The sequence below is a fragment of the Aptenodytes patagonicus genome, chromosome 1, assembly GCF_965638725.1.
Source record: "Aptenodytes patagonicus chromosome 1, bAptPat1.pri.cur, whole genome shotgun sequence".
Lineage (NCBI taxonomy): Eukaryota > Metazoa > Chordata > Aves > Sphenisciformes > Spheniscidae > Aptenodytes > Aptenodytes patagonicus.
In genome coordinates this window covers 77,101,106-77,120,032 of record NC_134949.1, presented here as the reverse complement: position 1 = coordinate 77,120,032, position 18,927 = coordinate 77,101,106, and the positions used below count along the sequence as shown (strand labels likewise).

General features: G+C 40.5%; 1 protein-coding gene across 2 annotated transcripts in view; it reads left to right on the top strand.

The window, feature by feature from the left end:
* ITPR2 (inositol 1,4,5-trisphosphate receptor type 2) overlaps positions 1-18,927 on the top strand; it is a 271,888-nt gene that overhangs the window by 48,083 nt on the left and 204,878 nt on the right. For both annotated transcript variants that reach the window (XM_076343386.1, XM_076343377.1), the window contains exons 6-9: positions 1,974-2,072; positions 2,560-2,643; positions 3,740-3,886; positions 5,253-5,348. In XM_076343386.1, coding sequence (XP_076199501.1) covers positions 1,974-2,072; positions 2,560-2,643; positions 3,740-3,886; positions 5,253-5,348 — 426 coding nt within the window. The remainder of the gene's footprint in view (positions 1-1,973; positions 2,073-2,559; positions 2,644-3,739; positions 3,887-5,252; positions 5,349-18,927) is intronic.

Genomic DNA, 18,927 nt, shown 5'->3' with positions numbered 1-18,927 from the left:
GAACTCAAAAGAGCAGACTTGCAGCTTGCCCAAGGCAGCCATGTGTAAGAGAACAGGATTCCTTCTTTACTTTACTTTTGTTTTCTGCATCACTGGTGGAGGGTGTATAGGAAGCAAGCGCTGCGAAATTGCCTCTATCCCTTCCTGCCCAACCGCCTATGGAGGTTTGAAGCAAGAAGAAAAAGAAGAAAGGAAAAGAACATAGGGTATCTCATTGCTTCTGTGGCAGCTGGCAGAGCTGGCCAGCGTTGAGGGCAGGTTACTGATGTGGACCTGGAGCAGGGTAGGAGACTGAGACAGAAGCCATGACCCCACATAACAGTTCTTCTTCGGATGTGTGCCTACAGCAGAGTAGCTGTGTACGTCCTGTTTCCTCTGGTTACTTCCACGGTAGTCACAGGCTTGTGTTCAAAGACACCTTCCCCCTGCCCCTCCTTTTTTCTTCTTTTTAACTAAGATGCTCGATGGTGTGCTCTCTTACTAATTAAGTTTGTTATAGTCCTGGTGTACTTGCAATAATTTTGAAGTCCTGATTCCACTTTGCAGGATGCAAGCCTGATGGTTTTTTGATTAATGAATTGTCTGGTCATAACTTCTTAAAATGGGCTGTAAGTAACGTCTGTGTGAAGCATGGCATGCAGGAATGTATTGCATATCTTAAAGGCATCTTGTCATTATTTTGGTTCCATTAGTGAACTTTTTCTCATTACTTGGATCAAATAGGATTTCTACATATAGCCTGAGCATGATGACACTGTCTTTTGCTACTGTTTATTTTAGCTGTGTTGGTAAAGAACAGGCAACCTTCTTTTTCACCTCTGCAATAAGTGGGCCAAATTCACCTGTGTTGAAGTTACATGAGGCTGAATTGGTCTCTGCTTTTTCATAGGAAATGTGCTGATCAATGCAGAAAGCATTTTTGTTTATTTGTGTTCCAAAAGAAAGCATGGCTTGCGCAGCATTTCATATAGCAAAAATCACATATAGCCACTTGTTTTCATATGTGTGTGTGCTTAAAATTGCTGTGAACAGCATAAGCAAATCAGGACCCAGTGCCAACCAATCTATGTGGATTGATTTTTTTTCTTTTTTTAAAATTATTTTTTTCCCCCCTCCCAGGTATGAATTGAATTCTCCATATGCATGTCTCAAGCACTTTTTAGGTCAAAGACATTTTCATATATTGTTTTTCCCTGTCTATATAGTTAAAGAATTGCAAGGGCATGGGAATTTGCTTGCAGAGAGTCAGCTAGGAATTCCTCTCGTAGAGAGAAGGTCTCTCAGCTGATGTACCTGCTGCCTGTGCTGAGCTCCAAACACCATTTAGGGAGAAATAGCAGAGGGGATGGAGTGTGTTCACCTCTCTCTGAATTTCCAGTGATTTATGTTCCTTTCCAGATTACAGTCATACAGTCTAAATTGCAGAACTCCTGAGCCTGTCATGACATTTGCCAGAAGATGATCCACAGACCTGGGGAGTCACTGGGCTAAAGGAGTCTTGTCACAGGCAAATTTTTAAGGCTTTTGTGAAATGAAAGTCACATTGATGGGAGAAGGTTGGCTGACAGCAAGGGAGGGAAAAGAGTCTTGCTGTCTGACTACAGATTATTTTCTAAGCTTTCTCTGCCTGTTGGCTGGCAGTATATATGGGATAAAGAGTAGTTAATGTAACTTTTGGATGAAGTGAACTGCTCTTGGAATTCAAAGGTTCATATCTATTTCATGATCTTGAGTTTCTGCTGAACCGGGTGACGTGCTCACTGAGAATGCGAGGATTCATCAGTATGAAATCTTGAATCCAAGCAATTGCAGAGGCACGGGCAAACAGAGCTGGTGTGTGAATTGTCTGCAAATAAATTCACTGAGTGCCATTCCTAGAGCATGCATTTAAGTCATTTTCTAAAAATGTAACATTACTTCATTTTATTGGATAATTACATAGGTCTAAATTGCATTTAATTTCTGACTTCCAGGTCGTTGTGGGAGATAAAGTTGTTCTCATGCCAGTCAATGCAGGGCAGCCTCTACATGCCAGCAACATTGAGCTTCTAGATAACCCTGGCTGCAAAGAGGTGAGTTCAGAGGAGGGGTAACTGCTGATCTGAGATGTATCATACGTTGTTCTTTACTGGTAACCAGAACCCACCATGGGCTAGATGCCAGTATTAAATACTGATTTCAGCTTGGCCTCAAAAAACCAAGATGAAATATACTTATTCTTGGTGCAGTTCTTTGGGAGGTTTGCTTGAGTATCAGAAAGTCACTGATGTGAGAGTACGTCCTCTTCCAACAGCTCTTTAGGTCGTCTTTGGTAGGCTGTCAACAGATAGAGTAGCATTTTGCCCACTGAATCTTCTCCAACATCAACATCATTATTATTAACATTGGAGAGCTTCAGGACCCATGTTGGGAACTGTACAAATATGTAGCTAAGCCATGTCCCCTGCCACCCTAGATGTGGTGTGGTCTTTTAGAAGAATAGAATGTCTCAAAAAGAGAAGAACACCCCTTAAGACTATAATTGTGTTTTTTTTGTTCCCCCCCCCCCCACCCCCCAAGGTAAATGCTGTCAACTGTAACACAAGCTGGAAAATAACTTTGTTCATGAAATTCAGTAGTTATCGAGATGATGTACTGAAAGGAGTAAGTATGCTTTTTTAATTGTTTTTTGAATCTGAAAAATCATGCCATATTTTACTGTAGAGAAATATTACATGGTGAATAAAAGAAGAAATTAGGACTTTATGGAGCTGTTGAGAATCCCTCACTACTGTGCTTCAACAGCCAGAATATTTTTCCTTTGTGTTATTGTGTTACTGAGTGAAATTGTCTGGATTGTGCTAGCTTCCAGCCCCTTTCTCCTCCCAGAGGCAACTGAGGATCCATGAGAAAAGATGAAGTTCAAGCCTGGAATGATGAGGGCTCTGTACAGAATAGCTGTGACACTTCAGTTTATGCCAAGATGCTAAAAGCAGGTATAACAAGCTTACAGAAGGGAGTGAGGCATGAAAGATGACAATAGCTGTAATAAGACAATGTAGCTTTAAATGCTGGGGGACCGCCCAGCTTCATGCCTCCAGATCACTCCCTGAAATAATTTACATTTTCATTTTAAAGAAATAAATTTCATTTGTCCTCACTTGTACCTTAATAAGTCATTATCAACTGGCTATTTTTCAGTAGGTATCAAGCAGTTTTTGAGGAAGAATTTGAAAGGGAAAATGGTGTATCTGTGTAGACCCATTTGGGGATAGTGTTTCAAGCCTTGGGGAGAGGCAGAAGGAAGCAAAAATTATGCCAGCAGAAGAAATAGAGAGGGGGCATTGGTTTTGGTTGCAGAGTAGAAGAGATGAGATAATATGATGTTAGAAAAATCTGTTCACTTTCCCTAAATTCTAAGAGATACTAGAAATAAAAAAACCCATTTAGTAAAGTTAGCTAGAATTAAAAATCACCTTTAGGTTAATTGTTGCCTGCTATTCATTGCAGTGCTCTGAAACAAGTTCTGTTTTCACAAAAGTGCGTGGGTCTCCTGCAGGACTGAATTACTCATTTGATTTCCAGACTTGGTGCTGAGATTGTATGCTCTGCACTTGGTACCCGCTCCAGCAATAGGAAACTAATGAATGTTTTCTTCACATCAGCTATGTTGACATCGCTGGACCTAGTACAGATCTGGAGGATGAGTCTAGCGGCTTTACCTACCACTTAATAATGCTTCTTTTTCATATTACTTTAGGGAGATGTTGTTAGGCTGTTCCATGCAGAGCAAGAGAAGTTTCTGACCTGTGACGAGTATGAGAAGAAACAACATATTTTCCTTCGTACTACATTACGTCAGTCAGCTACTTCTGCAACAAGTTCTAAAGCATTGTGGGAAATAGAGGTATTTTCTTCTTTTTATAAATATTTTAGGACCTGAAGGCCAGGGTTCAGTAAAAATACTTTACTACAACATGAATCATTCATAGCCTCTTGATATCATCATACACCTCGCCGTAACTATTATTATTTTACGAAACGGTTTGTGTAGGATGAATACTGAAGAGATGCTTTATTGCTGTGAATGTGTGGAGAGAGGATGTTTTCTTACTATATTTACCTGCACTAAAATGATGAAGAGTCAAGTTCAGACTTGACGTAAATGGTGCGATTTTATCAAAGCCAATTGAATGACACCCATGTATCCTGAGTTCTGGGTGTTTATATTTGACTTCATGTGCAATATTGAAAATTCAAATTCATGACTGACAAGAAATCTCCCAAATGTGATCGAGTCCATTCTTCTGCAACAGGGCACATCAACACCTGTTTAAAGTTAGGCTGAATAAAGGTGGTGTTGCTGAATGGGGGTGATTTTGAGAAGATGACTAGCAAATATATTTTTGTTTAACTGAGGAACATTGGAAACTGATATGTCTCAAACCCTTGCTATTACAGTAATGTAACTCCTATACCCAAAAGTTCTTACGTGCTGAACAAACTTTGTGCATTTAAAACAGAGCTCCTTACTCAGGCAAATGGCTGAGTTTTGTCTGAGTAAGGACTGTATGGAATAGGGTATATTGCACTTGTAGTTATTTGAGATCACTCCTTAAGAGAGACAGGCACTGCTAGTTTGAAGGTAGCAAATGACCTACAGCTCAGTCAAAAGGAAAAAGGAATAACCTGGGATATTTCAGATGATACGGGGATATTTTATCACTTGAACGAAAATTTATCAGAAGCCCCTAGTCTTGTAAAAAATAAAGCTGGTATAAGTGGTGAAACAACATAAGAGGGTTTGAGTTTTGCTTTTAAGTAGTGCCTATGTAAGTGTAGAGCAGCTCCACTTACTTTATTGAGCTCCAGATTCACACCATATCACTTTAAAGCAAAATTTGGCTCATCATGTTTGCAGGGAGTAGATTAATGAAAGTGATAGGAGTATTTCCTGGCACCTGGCAAAAAATAGAGGTAAGTAGTTGTTATCTATGGTGAGCTTAGTGTGAGCACAGAATTCCTCTCTGTGGTAGACTATTTGTAATTATGTCGTTTACATATTTTTATTAGTAATGAGCTGTAAGAAATGTCAGTGTCAGAAATTCTTTGCTGGCTCAGGCAGCCATATACAGATTAAAGCTTTTAGAGTGGAACCAAATGCAAGGTAATCATTGAGCTTGATCAGAGAAGTCTGTGTGCAGGCACTAGAACAGATACTCTAAACATATGATCTTGAGGAGCACGATTAAAATCTGTACTTCTTCTTTTAGGTTGTCCATCATGACCCTTGCCGGGGAGGGGCAGGACAGTGGAATAGCTTGTTTAGGTTTAAGCATTTGGCAACTGGAAACTACTTAGCTGCAGAGGTAAGAATGTCAATTAAACAAGTGGTTGTGTGCTGCCTAACATGTCCTGCTAATTCAGAAATGCCGTAGTAGGTTAGGTCCATGATGTAGGTCTCTGAAAAGATCTCACATCAGGTCTGAATGGGGAGAACTGGATGTGCACTGCTGTGTCATGCTGTATTGCTGTATCCAAGGGTTGCAAGGAAAATTTTCTGAACTACAGGACACTAGTAGGTGAGTTCAAGACAACGTATAACCTTAATTTCAACGGTGCTGTTGAATCTTGAATCTGCTGTTTGTTGTCATGGCAGCCAGGGCAAACACCGCTATTAAATATCCACCATATTTACACTGAAAATCCTTGGTTTCATTTATCTCTCTGCTCTTGTTTGCCCTTGATTTTTGGAGTAGTGTTGTGATCAGTCAAATACTCTTCTTTGCTGGCTCAGGCAGCCATATACAGATTAAAGCTTTTAGAGTGGAACCGAATGCAAGGTAATCATTGAGCTTGATCAGAGAAGCCTGTGTGCAGGCACTAGAACAGATACTCTAAACTGCTCTAATTCAGGAATTGTCATTCCTTTTTTTTCCCCTGCAGGCTCTAGACTTCTTGAAAAATGGTTTCTATGGTGCTGATTTCAGTGTGTTGATCTCTGCCGGCCAGCATGTGGTCCAAGGCATCTCTGTGTTCTGTAGAAACTTGGGGAAGGACAAACTTGACATGACCATTGGTGTCATGACAGTGCATTGTGATTATAACAGGTTGCAGTGTTCTGCTGTTGCACTCTTGTCTTTTGACTAAAAAAAAAATTGAATAAAGAAGGGTCTGAGGAAATCTTGCCCCTTTTGGTGGAACAGAAGGTCCAGGAGGAGGAGGATCTTGCAACTTGTCTGGTTATTATCTGGTACTTTATGTTAAGGCAAAATAGTGTTGTGACTTCCCAAAAGAGCAGCTTCATATCTTTTAATTGTCTTTAAAACCCATAATTGTCTTTAAAAGTAAAATAGGGCTCTTAACAAGCTGGAAGAGAACAGATAATACCAAGTTTATGAAATGGGAGAGCCTTGGATTTTTCCCTAGTTGCAAAAACCCGTGAACTTTTTAAGTCATATCTAATCCATATTAGAACTGGTCTGTGTTCAGTTTATATCAATGGAATGAAAAGTAGGGTTTTTTTCCCACTGATTTAGTTAAGTCTGTGCAGGATTGCCTCTTTGACTTATGCTTGCAAGCATGAGTGTGAAAATTTACAACTACAAGAGCCAGTTATACATCACTATATGTTAAGGAATCTCTGAAAAAAGACTTGCTCTAACTGGACTGAGTTACGTTTACAGCAGTGCAACTTCTGTATGCAGACAAGTCCTTAGTATTCCCAGGGTGCTGCTTTCACTTTCCAGCTCTTGTCACAGCCTGCACTCATTTCAGAGTAAGAGCAAACAGGAGCTATCAAACCTTTACTTATTTCTAATTACGTCAAAACCAGTGTCAAAACATAAACAGTGCACCATCAGGACAGATATTGATATTATTTTCCATCTAAGACTGAATGTAATTTGGATCTTTTCATTGGTTTTAGCAGTAGCTCACAGTGCAAGTTAGAAACCTGATAGGCCTGAGTGGCAAAGAGCATCATCCCTGTAGAGGCAGTGGGCCAACCTGCCTTAACTGCTCTGCTCTATGCTGCTGCCTCCATACTGCAGCAACCCTTTGGCTTGGCTGAAGCCAGCTGGTTTCATTGTGTAGTTATTATTGGCTAATAATAGCTAATTTTCAAGTGGCAACCAGTACTCACACCTGAGAGATGGTTCCTTTTTCCTCTCTGCTTACAGTGAGAGATGCTCCTAGTAGATTTTATTCAGACTAGCTAGGCTGATGGAGAGTCAGGAAAGGCATCACACACTCTGACTGATGGGCTTCCGCCTCCCACCGTTACCTCCTCATCTGCTCAGGGATTTTCAGCAGAAAAATCTTCAGGTGAAGAGGTGTCACACTACACTGAATGTTGAACCTGAGCTTAGGTCCTTTCTACCTCTGGAAAGGAAATACCCATCAGGAAGACGCGTAATATGGAGAGTACAACTGGCATGGCAGAGTGAGAGCTGGAAGAGCATTTGGGTTGAACAGAGGTGATATGCTGTGACTGGAGAGCAGCGTTAGCTACTCTGTCTGTGAAGTGTAAAATACCTGCTGGTGGAGATATTAAAGGTACCGCTGTAATAAAAACCTGTGAACTGTATTTTACACAGTTCACATGTCGGGCACAACACACCAGCCAGACATACACGTCAAAGATTTATGAACAGACAGGCAGACACCTAATGTGTGTGAGCTAACTTTAAATCAATTGGGCAAAGCTTACTGAACACTTATCTATGTTCTTGCAGCACAGGAAGATTACTCATGGTATGGATTATCAACAGTGTCATACATTGCCATGACCTGATTTTGTTTAAGCTTCTATGATGAAGATATCTAGAGTGGAATAATAAGTACAAACACATAAACAAAATTCACGAACCTTTTAAGCATTCTGTTGTTGGCTAATGATACCATTTCTGTCATAGTTTGAACTACTGTAAATCAGGATTAATCACTGTTTATAACCATCTTTTCCTTACTTTATCCTTCCATAAATCAGCTTGATGTGTATCACGGAGACTTCTGCAGGGGAATCTTGCATGGGTCAAGTCTCAGACAATGAGCAGCGGTGTCCTTCACCTGGGTGTCTCCTTTTGCTCCTCCGCAGTTAGGCTTGTACCTTGTGTGAGCAGTGCTGTGCCTTCTCTTTTTCTCTGAGGTTTCCTGTGGCAGATGTAACTGGTCAGCCTGATTTGTGACTCAGTGGGTCTGAGATGTGTAGTGAAGGGATGCCACTGCAGCTTGTTAAGGCCAGGGGATGATCTGGGGAGTAAGAAAATTCAAGACACTGGCCCCAGAGAATTCAGGAATTTCAAACTAAGAAACTTAAAGGTGTTTCAATACTACAGTAAGTAAGTTTAAAAAAAAAAAAAAATGAGGCAATACAGTTGTTCAGTAAACAAAACATATAGGTGAGTACTCGTAAATCTAATTCTTACAAACTTGAGAGAATGAAGTCAGGATGTGTAAGTCCTAAATTCCATGTTCCTAAGAATCACAGTCATCCAGCTTTTGTGACTTTTCAAAGACTGAAGGTCCTCTGATAACTCTGACTTCTGACACAGTCTCAAGTAGTACCATTTCTTTTAATCCTCTTTCCACTTGGCATTACTTAGGCTAATTTTCATTAATATGCTTTGAAGTTCCTTAAGCCCGACTAATACCATAGAGCAACCTAGACCCTACTACCACACTATGGGCTGAAGGTGAGCCACCCTGAAAAGACCCACTGCTAAAGGAGACCCAGTGGAAAACATCTGCTAATTGCACATTGCTGCATTGTCATTCCCCTACTACTGTGCACATCAGATGCATGTATGCTCTCACACAATTACTTAAGGCACAGAAGGGATATGCTGAAGAGGGGTTTCATGTTTGGTGGTAGGACTTGGGACATCGGAAATCTGGATAGGTGGTAATGTCTCCTATATGTCCATCATTTGGAAACCTGAAGCCATTGGCTCAGACATTCCCAAAACATTGAAATCATAAAAAAGTAGAACCAAATACTCAGCTGAAAAATTGGAAAGAGAAATTCTCTTCTTAGGAGACAGCGGGAGTTCTGCTGTTAGTGTCAGAAGGGCTTGATTTCACCCAAAAGAGCTGAGCCAGATCCTTAGCAGGAGATTTAGACACTAAGCCATCAGCTAAGATCCAGGCTGCTGAGTTTTATTCTCCTCTTCACAGAGGCAGCAGTCTTTTAGAAAAAGTTCCATAGAATGTTCTTTTTTTAGCCCTGGTTACAGCAAAATGACCCAAGTTATTTTGAATTTTTGTATTCATGAAGAGAGGCTGTAAGGTTACGTGAAAATTGAATGCTTCAAAGTAACAAAGACTTTCCCCAATTTTTTTTAAAGTCTTTTCAGTGCATGTACCACATGTAGAACGCACCCAAATCTATCTCTCTGTGTGTGTGAGCGAGCTGCAATTTGCTTGAACAGCCTTTCAAATGCTGCAAGTTGGGACCACGCAGCTGTGCTTTTCTCATGCACACACCTAACCGTTTCAATATTCTAATCGCAAGGATAAAAGTTTCTTTGAACTGAACATCAGCTTATCGATTGTGCTGAACCAAAACATGCACTTTTAATATTGTTCTCCATGTGTATAGCAGCTCCAGTTCTGTGATTTCTAAACTGGATAACCTGTACCAAAACTATTAACACTTGCTGTATGAAGATGTTAAACAGAAATATGTGTGCCCATGCATACATATATGCACACACAAGAAATGCAGGGTAAGTCTGTCATTTCATGTTAAACTTCTCAGGTGTGATGGATATTACTAAAATAATCACAAAATATATATGCAAATATCAAATCACACACTAGTCTCAGATATTGCAGTAGACAATAGATAAACCACAGTACATGGCTTGTGAAACATTGTGAACACGTGCATAATCACAGTGCAGAATTTGTAAGGAAAAATCTGTGCCAATTCTGTTTTACTTAGCTGAATAGACTAAACTAGAGTTACTAGATACCTTGGCCAAGACATGGAAGTAAATCTGGTAATTGTCTTTAACACTGAATTAACTATATTATACTAAATGAATTAAGATAATGCAGGTAAGATGGCAGCCTTAATGTTTACCTTCTGGGTTTCTATAAAATTGTGGCCATAAACAATGGTTCAAATTATTACTGTGTCTTCCAAGGTAGTGCACAGAGTACTGGTGTTGCTCCAAAAGGTAACCTGTGCCCTGAAGTTCTTCCAGACGAAAGAGAAGAGTGAGAGCAAGCTGGCCAATGCAATAGGTTGAAGCAATGAGCTCAGAGGTAATGGCAGAACCAAACATACTTTTTCTGACTTGTAGTGTGCTTCATTCATTAAACCAAATTATTGTTCATATAAAGGGCCTCATTCAGTAAAGCTTTTGGGAGTAGTCTTGTCTTTGAAGTCAGTGGAACATGAGCATTTATGTGCTCAGGGGTCAAGGGTGTCTCAGACACTAACCTGATGGGTTTGGACTTCCTCAACAGTTTTCACTTGTGCAGCCACCCCCTGGGCTTCTTTGACCATTGTAGGACTGAAGCCTCCACAACAGCCACTTTTAACTTCTACACGCGTATATACTTCATGAATGGCTTGTACAGGATAATTGGGATGGCAAGCTCTTTAGCACATATTCTGGTGATGGACAAGTCACAGAGATAAAGCTGTCCACTAGCTAGCTGCTTTGGGCAGAAGTAGCAATCTGATGTGCATCCCCGATGCATGTCCCACTGGAAAACTCCTCTGGCTTTCTTACAGGGTTTGCTTTCTTCTTTCTGCAAGAGTGAAAGTGCAGGATTTAAGCTGTAAAATGGATCAACTCTGATCAGAGTTTTGTTCTAAACTCTTTTGTTAAAATCCCACACGAAACACACTTCCAGCTTTGGGGTTATTTTAGCACTAGATGCTCAATGGAGTTTCTTTTGAAGGTAGGAATGATTGAAGCCAGTTGGCCTGAGCACCACAGGGTTACCTGCACATGAGATGAGATGACAGTTATATGAATATTCTAAAGTGAAGAGGAAGTCCAGTCCAGCTCACCAAGGCTGTAGTTCCGTGGTAAGAGCACTTCAGTGGCAACGTAGGCTTGCAGAAATGTTGTGTTTCCACAGGTATTTGATTGTGGTCCCGTGACACAATGTGCCACCCTGAGGTGGTGTTGGCACAGACTCCAGGGTGCGGGGAAGAGGGAATAGTCTGTGCTGTAAACAGGGTCACTGAGCCAAGGCATGGGGGCACAAGTGGTTGGGGCGGGTTAACAGGAACTGCTGAAGCCAGCGTCAAAGAGGCTTTAAATTGAGAGGCTTTAAATAGAGAACTGCTGTTAATTTTGGTTTACATTCTTTTAAATGGATTTCTGTTATGTCTCAGTACTAAAAATATTAGCCTGCCATATGATATATATCGTTATAATATGTGTTTATCCGGGTGGACAGAGCCATACTGTTCATAATAAATTTAATCCTGTTGTAGTAATCACTTGATTTGGATCATGGTGAAGATAGCCGAGTGCATGTTCAAGTGAATATTGATAGAAAATGATCCTCTCCTGCCTTCTGAATAGGACATAGTAAAGAAGTGGAACTTGCTGCCACAAGAATAGAAAACAAGGTGTTTAATGAGATTTTAAGAAAGATTACATATTTGTATGAGTAATAGTATCCTCAGCTTTAGCTAAGATTAAAAAAAAAAAGTGTAAAAGGGAAATCAGTTCTTAAACTTGAGGCTATAAACCGGGATTAACCCCTTGGAGCCCTGGAGAAACCTTCTCTGTAGTTTTATGGACTTATTTTTCTTTCACCTTCTTGGTGAAAGAAAATGGAGTGGAATATGTGGAAAATGGAGTACTGCATAGTATGTTCTATTAAGGCAACTGAGATTGAATCTTTGAAGGCCATAATTTAGGCCTTTTGATATCCAGTTTTTGGAAATTGGACTACCGACAGAGATCTTTTGTGTTCAGGAAGCAAAAAGGGACCACTGTTTGCCAGTGGTATTTTTTTGGGTGACATGGAAGCAAGCCTTTGCAGAAAAATTTATTCATCCACTGATCATACAGCTCATGCAGAGGAGGAGAGCATAGTCATAAATGCTCTGTGGTTCCTTCTGCCTTTAGAAACAGTAAGGCAAATAACTGGATAAAAATGGCCTTGTTTAAGATGTGCAGGTACCTTTTGCTCAAGGATAACAGTTTGCAAACCAGAGAAGGTACCAGGAGATGGCAGCATCCACCAAGGCCTTCACTCATCTGCTCACACATTTAATTTGTTGGTACTGCAGGACCTCCTTACCTGCAGATTGCTTCATAATCTTCCTTTTGAGTCGTTTTTTTTTCCAGTCTCTTCGTTAAATGTTAATACAGCATTCTGATTAGTTTCTATCTGTTGGGCTCAGTGATTAAAGGTTCTTGTAAGAAAAAGGGCTTGCCAAGGTGATAGGGTGAACTCAGCACCATAAGCCTTATTTCTATTTTTCACTGTCTCATAGGAGGAGCATGGTTTTGTTTTAAAGCTCTATAAGGAGTGAAGGATAATTTACAGCTATTCGTGAAGAGATGGAAGAGATCCAGAGACTAGAGGAGGAGGAGGATGGATTACTGATTTACAGAGCCGGTCTGACCTGTTCCGCAGACTTGGATGTGGCTTTTTAAAGTGACAGAGTTAGAAGCTGTCCATTTAACAAAACTCAGGGCTAGATTTTCCAAGGTTTTTAAGAATCTTGGGAATGCAGCTAAATTCCTTGACCTGACTTGTCTTGACTTTGGTGGAAGTTAAAAGCAACATTTGCATCTGTTGGTGTGCAAATACCTGCAGAAATCTGGATCTCAGAGGAAGGATTTTTTTCCCCCAGCCAACTAGTTTTGCAGTAGTGATCTGTGAGCCTGTATTCAGCTAGGCTTTTTCAGTCCTGTCTGAAGTTGGCTGCGTTTGAGCCGTGTTTGTGTACATACGAGCTGTAGGTGGAAGGGAAGTGTGAAGCCATTAATGCAGCATTTATTGTCATTTAGTCATTATAAGGACTGCTTCTGTTATTAAAAATACAACATCTGCTGGTACTGCATTTTGACGTGTTCCAAAACAGCAAATGTAGACATGTGGTCTGTTCTTTAGTCCATTTTTTTGGCTTATTATTTCAAAATTACTTAAAAAACTTTTATTCAATTATATTTGTGCCTCTTTATTTTTGATGCTTGATGGAGGTTTAGAAGGCTTCCCTTGTTTTTTTTTTAAATTGTTGTTGGGGTTTTTTTTGTGTGTGTTTTTTTTGTTTGTTTTTTTAATGGTAGAAATTTCAGTAATGTCTAATTCAATCATCCCTAGTTATTTCTGGGAGAACCACTGAAAGGCATATGGGTTATTAATATTTAGAACATAACCCTTGAAGAGATGAGGATGCTTTTTCATATAGCACATGTTGGCACGGAGCCACTGAAGCTCATACTGAGGTTATGGCCCAGCATTCAGGTTAGACTAAAGGATCTCTTAGACATTTTTCTTTCTTTTGACTTCCTCTGCAGAATGGGATATGGCTGTGTGGGACTGATCACCAGGTGTCCATGGGTGGTCAGGTTCTCTGCCTTTGATCACAGTAGAAGCAAAGGGATTTCCCAGTCACCACTCTCTCCTGGCCTAACGTAGAGCTATGTGTTGCGGCAGCTCCAGCTTATGCCACTGATGTGCGACCTTTAAATCAGCGGCGATTTAGGCATACCAAAGCACTGGCCTGCTGTCGTGGTTTAACCTCAGTCGGCAACTGAGCACCACACAGCCGCTCGCTCACTTCCCCCCCCCCCCCTCCCCACGGTGGGATGGGGGAGAGAATTGGAAGAGCACAAGTGAGAAAAACTCGTGGGTTGAGATAAAAACAGTTTAATAATGGAAATAAAATGATGATGATGATGATGATAATAATAATAATAATAATAATAATAATAATAATAATAATAATAATAATACACAAAGCAAGTGATGCACAGTACAATTGCTCACCACCCGCTGACCGATGCCCAGCCAGTCCCCGAGCAGCGGCCCCCCCGGCCAGCTTTCCCCAGTTTATGTACTGAGCATGATGTCACATGGTATGGAATGTCCCTTGGGCCAGTTTGGCTGTGCCCCCTCCCAGCTTCTTGTGCACCTCCAGCCTTCTCAAGTTGGTAGAGCGTGGAAAACTAAAAAGTCCTTGACTAGTGTAAGCACTGCTCAGCAACAACTAAAACATCGGTGTGTTATCAACATTGTTCTCACCCTAAATCCAAAACACAGCACTGTACCAGCCTCTAGGAAGAAAATTAACTCTATCCCTGCCGAAACCAGGACACCTGCCATTGCTTATACAGCAGCTAAAAATGCCATCAAGACAACCTGTCCTTTCTTCTTGTGATGAGGGTGAATAATTGGGACAGGAAGGTGTCAGAGATGATTCTCACCCCAGTTTTTGACTAGAAGGTAGTTCCCCCATGCAGGGATAGCTGTGGCTGCCCACTTCACTCTGCTTGCACCGCATGGGGGGCATGAAGCAAACAAAAAGATGCAGCTCTCCCAGCGCTCCCTGGAAACTTGTCTGATCTGCTAAGACACAGCTCATAAGCAACACAGCAGCAAAATACAATCCTGAAATGAAAGGCCTTTTAAGATTTTTAAACTTTCCTCAGATGATGATTATCAGGAACTTTGTGCCAATGCTGTGGCAGTGTTGAATGGGGTTTATCGAGGTAGAGTCGTAGCCAGTCTTTCTCCAGCAAGTTAATAAGACGGCAAAAGTCCTTTGAATACCACTGAACTCTTTGAAACTGTGCAAAAGTCCTTTAGATTTATCGAACGCTAATCAGTATGACATTAAGAAAGAACAAAGCAAGCCTAATGAAGATGAAAGATTTGAGAAGTGGATTTTTTTTTTTGTGGTGGCTTTTTTTTTTTTCCCCTGAAACACTTGCCCTTGTTGATTGGGTAATAGGCTGTGTGTTAACAGGCTGGTTATCAAATGAAATGGGAACTGTTTATGTGTGTTGAATTAGATCCTTTATTCTTTGTCTGTCAGGGTTTCTTAAATGCGGGTTTTAACCAAGCCGTTAAAATGCTAATTTAGCTGAAATTTGGCAATCTAATTCTTTCCCTGACGAGATGTTTTAAATATCCTTTACCTAGTCAACAAAATTTTATTAAAATCAGCATGGGTGTTTCTTTCCCCAAACTGCTCTCTCTCCTTCTTAATTAAGAGTGTCCAAAAATAGCCTGTTTGGGTACTTTCCGTGCATTACTCTGTCTAGGAAAGCAGCATTCAGTATAAAGGTGAAATGTCAAACTGTCCACAGTATGGACTGAGGTTTATAATTCAGTTGTTGGACTGTAAAGCATATCTTACTACATGAAGATGCAAAAATAAAATTAAAGCCAGGAATAACGTATTAGTGAGAAGTTATTCTGCTCAATAGTAGAACTTCAGGAGATTATGGAGTGTTGAAGTCTTATGTATTGAAACTTTAAGATATAACTTTGACTAGCTTTAATCAGTAGAGACGTCATCAGTAGAGATGACAGAGCCTGGGACTTCTGGCACTCGATCTAACAGGATACCTCTCAGGATTAGCAGGGCACTTGCATTCTCTGAGCACCAAATACCAGAAGTAACACACAAACACAGATAGATGAAAGTTGTCTTCCTACTATGCAGACTCTACAGGAGGATGATCACATTATGAGGGCGTTAGGCAAAAATTCAGGAATGAGATTCCTTGCCCTTCCAAATAGTTTTAACCAGAAATGGTTGAAGACTTTGTTTATACCTCAGTTTTCCACCTGTAAAAGCTGGCTTCTATTATGTGTTTGTCACACATACTCTCTACTGGGGGCCTTCTGGAGCTCCCACAGTACGAGTATATTGGTATATGTATGCATTCATACGTCTACTCTTTTTACATGCCACCATGTACAAAGGCTGAATGTGAAATCTATCTAAGAGACATCAATTTTTATACACCCAGGAGGACCACCTGCAATGCTGACCCTGACCTTCAGGCTCTTGCAGATACCCTGTGTAGATCATGAGTTTGGAATTCGGCTTCTTAGAAAAGTGTGCAAGTAAATGCAAGTTCTGTTTAGATTTAAAGAATGTATTATCTTCTCTGTAGTTGCAAATCTTTCTATAAATGCCAAAATAGTCCATGATTTTAGTGTTTAAAAGCATGATCTTGTGTGGTGGTGGTGGCCTTCTCATGGCACTGATTGTCCTTGTCTGCTGCCAAGTTTGCTAGGCTGCTTCCAAGCTCTCTTCTCCCCCGTAGGTTGAGTCCGAGACAAGCTGAGATCCCAGATACTACCTATATTGCGCAAATTGTATTTGCAGTTGCACTGTGTGCACTGTTAGCCTGTGTGTGTGAAACTGTAACGTCTTCCGTGGTGCTGTGACGTGAAAGAAAAGTTGATGCGGTAGCCCCATTGTCTGGAGTTTAGGAGGTTTTATGTAGGCTGGAGGATATGTAGAGTTGGGTCTGGGTTCATATGTATAAGCAACTGAAAAAGATGAAGTGTTTGTGGTGTCATAAATCATTGTCATTGGAGCTGTGAGAGCTGATTACCTTAGCCTTGCCCAACTGCAGAATCCCCACAATAGAGCTGGCCTTCTACGTGGCACTGGAGTGAAGGATGAGCACAACTACTATCAGGTGGCCAGTTCACCGCTTCACTGATGTGAATTCTTCTCTGCCCTTCCCTAGTTTTTCTCTAGTAATGCAGTCTGTGTTACTTGATGTAGATTGCACCTCCCTTACCACCGTATAGCGATTGCCATTTACTCAGGTGGTTAGGTCATGTGGCCTGACGTAATGGGAGAGTGTTGAGATATTATAGTGAGTCTCATGAGCGTGCCATAACATGGAATGAGTTTCAAGGTCTTTGATGCTGTTTAGTTTTCAGCCATGAGGAAGCTGAAAAGGTATCATTTTGTGATACCTTCTTCTCTCTCATCCATGGAAAGGTGAAAAATGGCTGCACCTAAGTTTGTTGAAAAACAAGCAGCAGAGGATTAAGATTTCTGGATTATTCTGCATTGGAAAAGAAGCTGTTGGAGATATTCTAAAAAAACCCTCATGTAATGAAGCTATTACAGTAATGATTTATACGATCACACTTGCTTGAGCTCTGCAGTTTACAATGCATCGTGTTCTTACTGTGTATTGACTGCATGCACCTTCCAGTGGCATTTTACGGAAATATACAGCACTGTATTTCAGCTATACTTCAGTAACATTGCAACTTCAACACATCCAATGACACAAAAAAGCTTGAAGATGGCTGAGCTTAAATCAGGCCCATTTTAGCATAGTGTTCTTATTTTCTAAACACCTGCAAAGAATTTTACTTGATTTCATTAGCAACAAGGGAAAAAAATTATTAATGTTGTTTTTTTCAAGGATTCTTTTGTTTTGGAGGCTTATTGAAGAACATGGAGGTGATCTTACGTAAATCAGAAAAAGCAATAGATTTTGGTCTTAAAGCTGTCACTGTGTCCTTAGCTCATTCTGCTGTACTTGGATATTGAAAAGGACTCAGAACAGGTGTGATACGACATACAACACTACATGATTTATGCCCCTCTACCTGGAGAGTATAGTATGGGATAATAGCTAATAGTCTGATTTTCAGAGATGCTCAGCACCAACAACCTCAGCTGAAATGAAAATAAAAGTGGGAGCTGCTCAGCACAGCTAAAAATGGGGCCATGAACGTCAGCCCTAAAACTGCATTCCATCGTGTTTACTGTTTAACGTCAGCATCTCAAAACTTTCTCTAAACAACATCTTTTTAGTTTTACTATTTCTGTTATGGTGGGGCAAGAAAAACCATCATTAAGGATGCACTTTATTTTTCATTTGAGCCTTCTGTCTCCCTCAGCCTCTGTCCACAAGTGAACTATTTTGGAAATTTGAGAGCAATCTGTTCAGTCATTTTTAAAGTAGGCAAGAAGTGGCGTGGGAGAGAGATTTTCCTAGTTTCTCCTGTTCTTGCTATATATTTTTCTTTTTAAAGCATCATTATGTTGAAAGCAAACAGCTGAAGAATAGCAGAATTCAAGGCCCAATTCATACTGGGTAGACAACTGTATTCACTCAGGCCCTTCAACGAAACATCATAGAGTTATTCCATTTGAAGATCTAGTCCTCAGTGCACGGTTCTTTATGCTGAGTCTAGTGACAAACCTGAGATGACCCAGACTTTTTCTCGCTTACTTAAAACCAGCAGAATCTGAAGGTAGGATCGAATTTAGCCTTTCTGTACCTTCTCTGCACCTGTGCTGAAAGGCCACTGTGCGTGGCTGTGACTAAGAAGCACTGCCTGATAATGTTCTCCGTTCTTGAGGACCAAAGGTAGAGGGCTGAGCTCGGCTGTTAGAAGGGGCAACTAGAATTATTCTAAGGTGTCAGGTGAACAAAGGTAATGCTGAAGGAAGTGCGAGAACTTAGGAAGAAACCAAAACTATATGAAAACAGTTACATATATATGTATACATACATGTATATCTTCTAGCTGTCTGTAGTTCAGTGTTCATCTCCCATTCCTGTTGCTGTATAACAGAAGTAGGTGGGAGTTGGAGCTAGGAAACCGTGAGAATGTCACGGAGGAGCAAAATGCAAGATTTGGGATAGGTGTCAATTCAGGGAGGAGAGCAGGCTCTCTAAATTAGATTTGTGAGGGTAACACAGTGGCTAATGCAAATACTGAAATGAAGACAGTAGAGTAAACCTTTGGTTATTTCTGTGTTAGCACATCGAGTCATGACACAGAAGGAAGGTATTTTCAGCAATTTTAGGAACATCTAAAAGTTTTCCTCCTTTCTTCAGGCTCATGATGTGGAGAGGAGCTGGCTTTTTTGGGTAAAGGGATATAAATTATACAGTATTAATAAAAACCTTATAAACTTAATAAAAACTCTTCACAGTAGTCATCTGTGTAATGATAGATGTA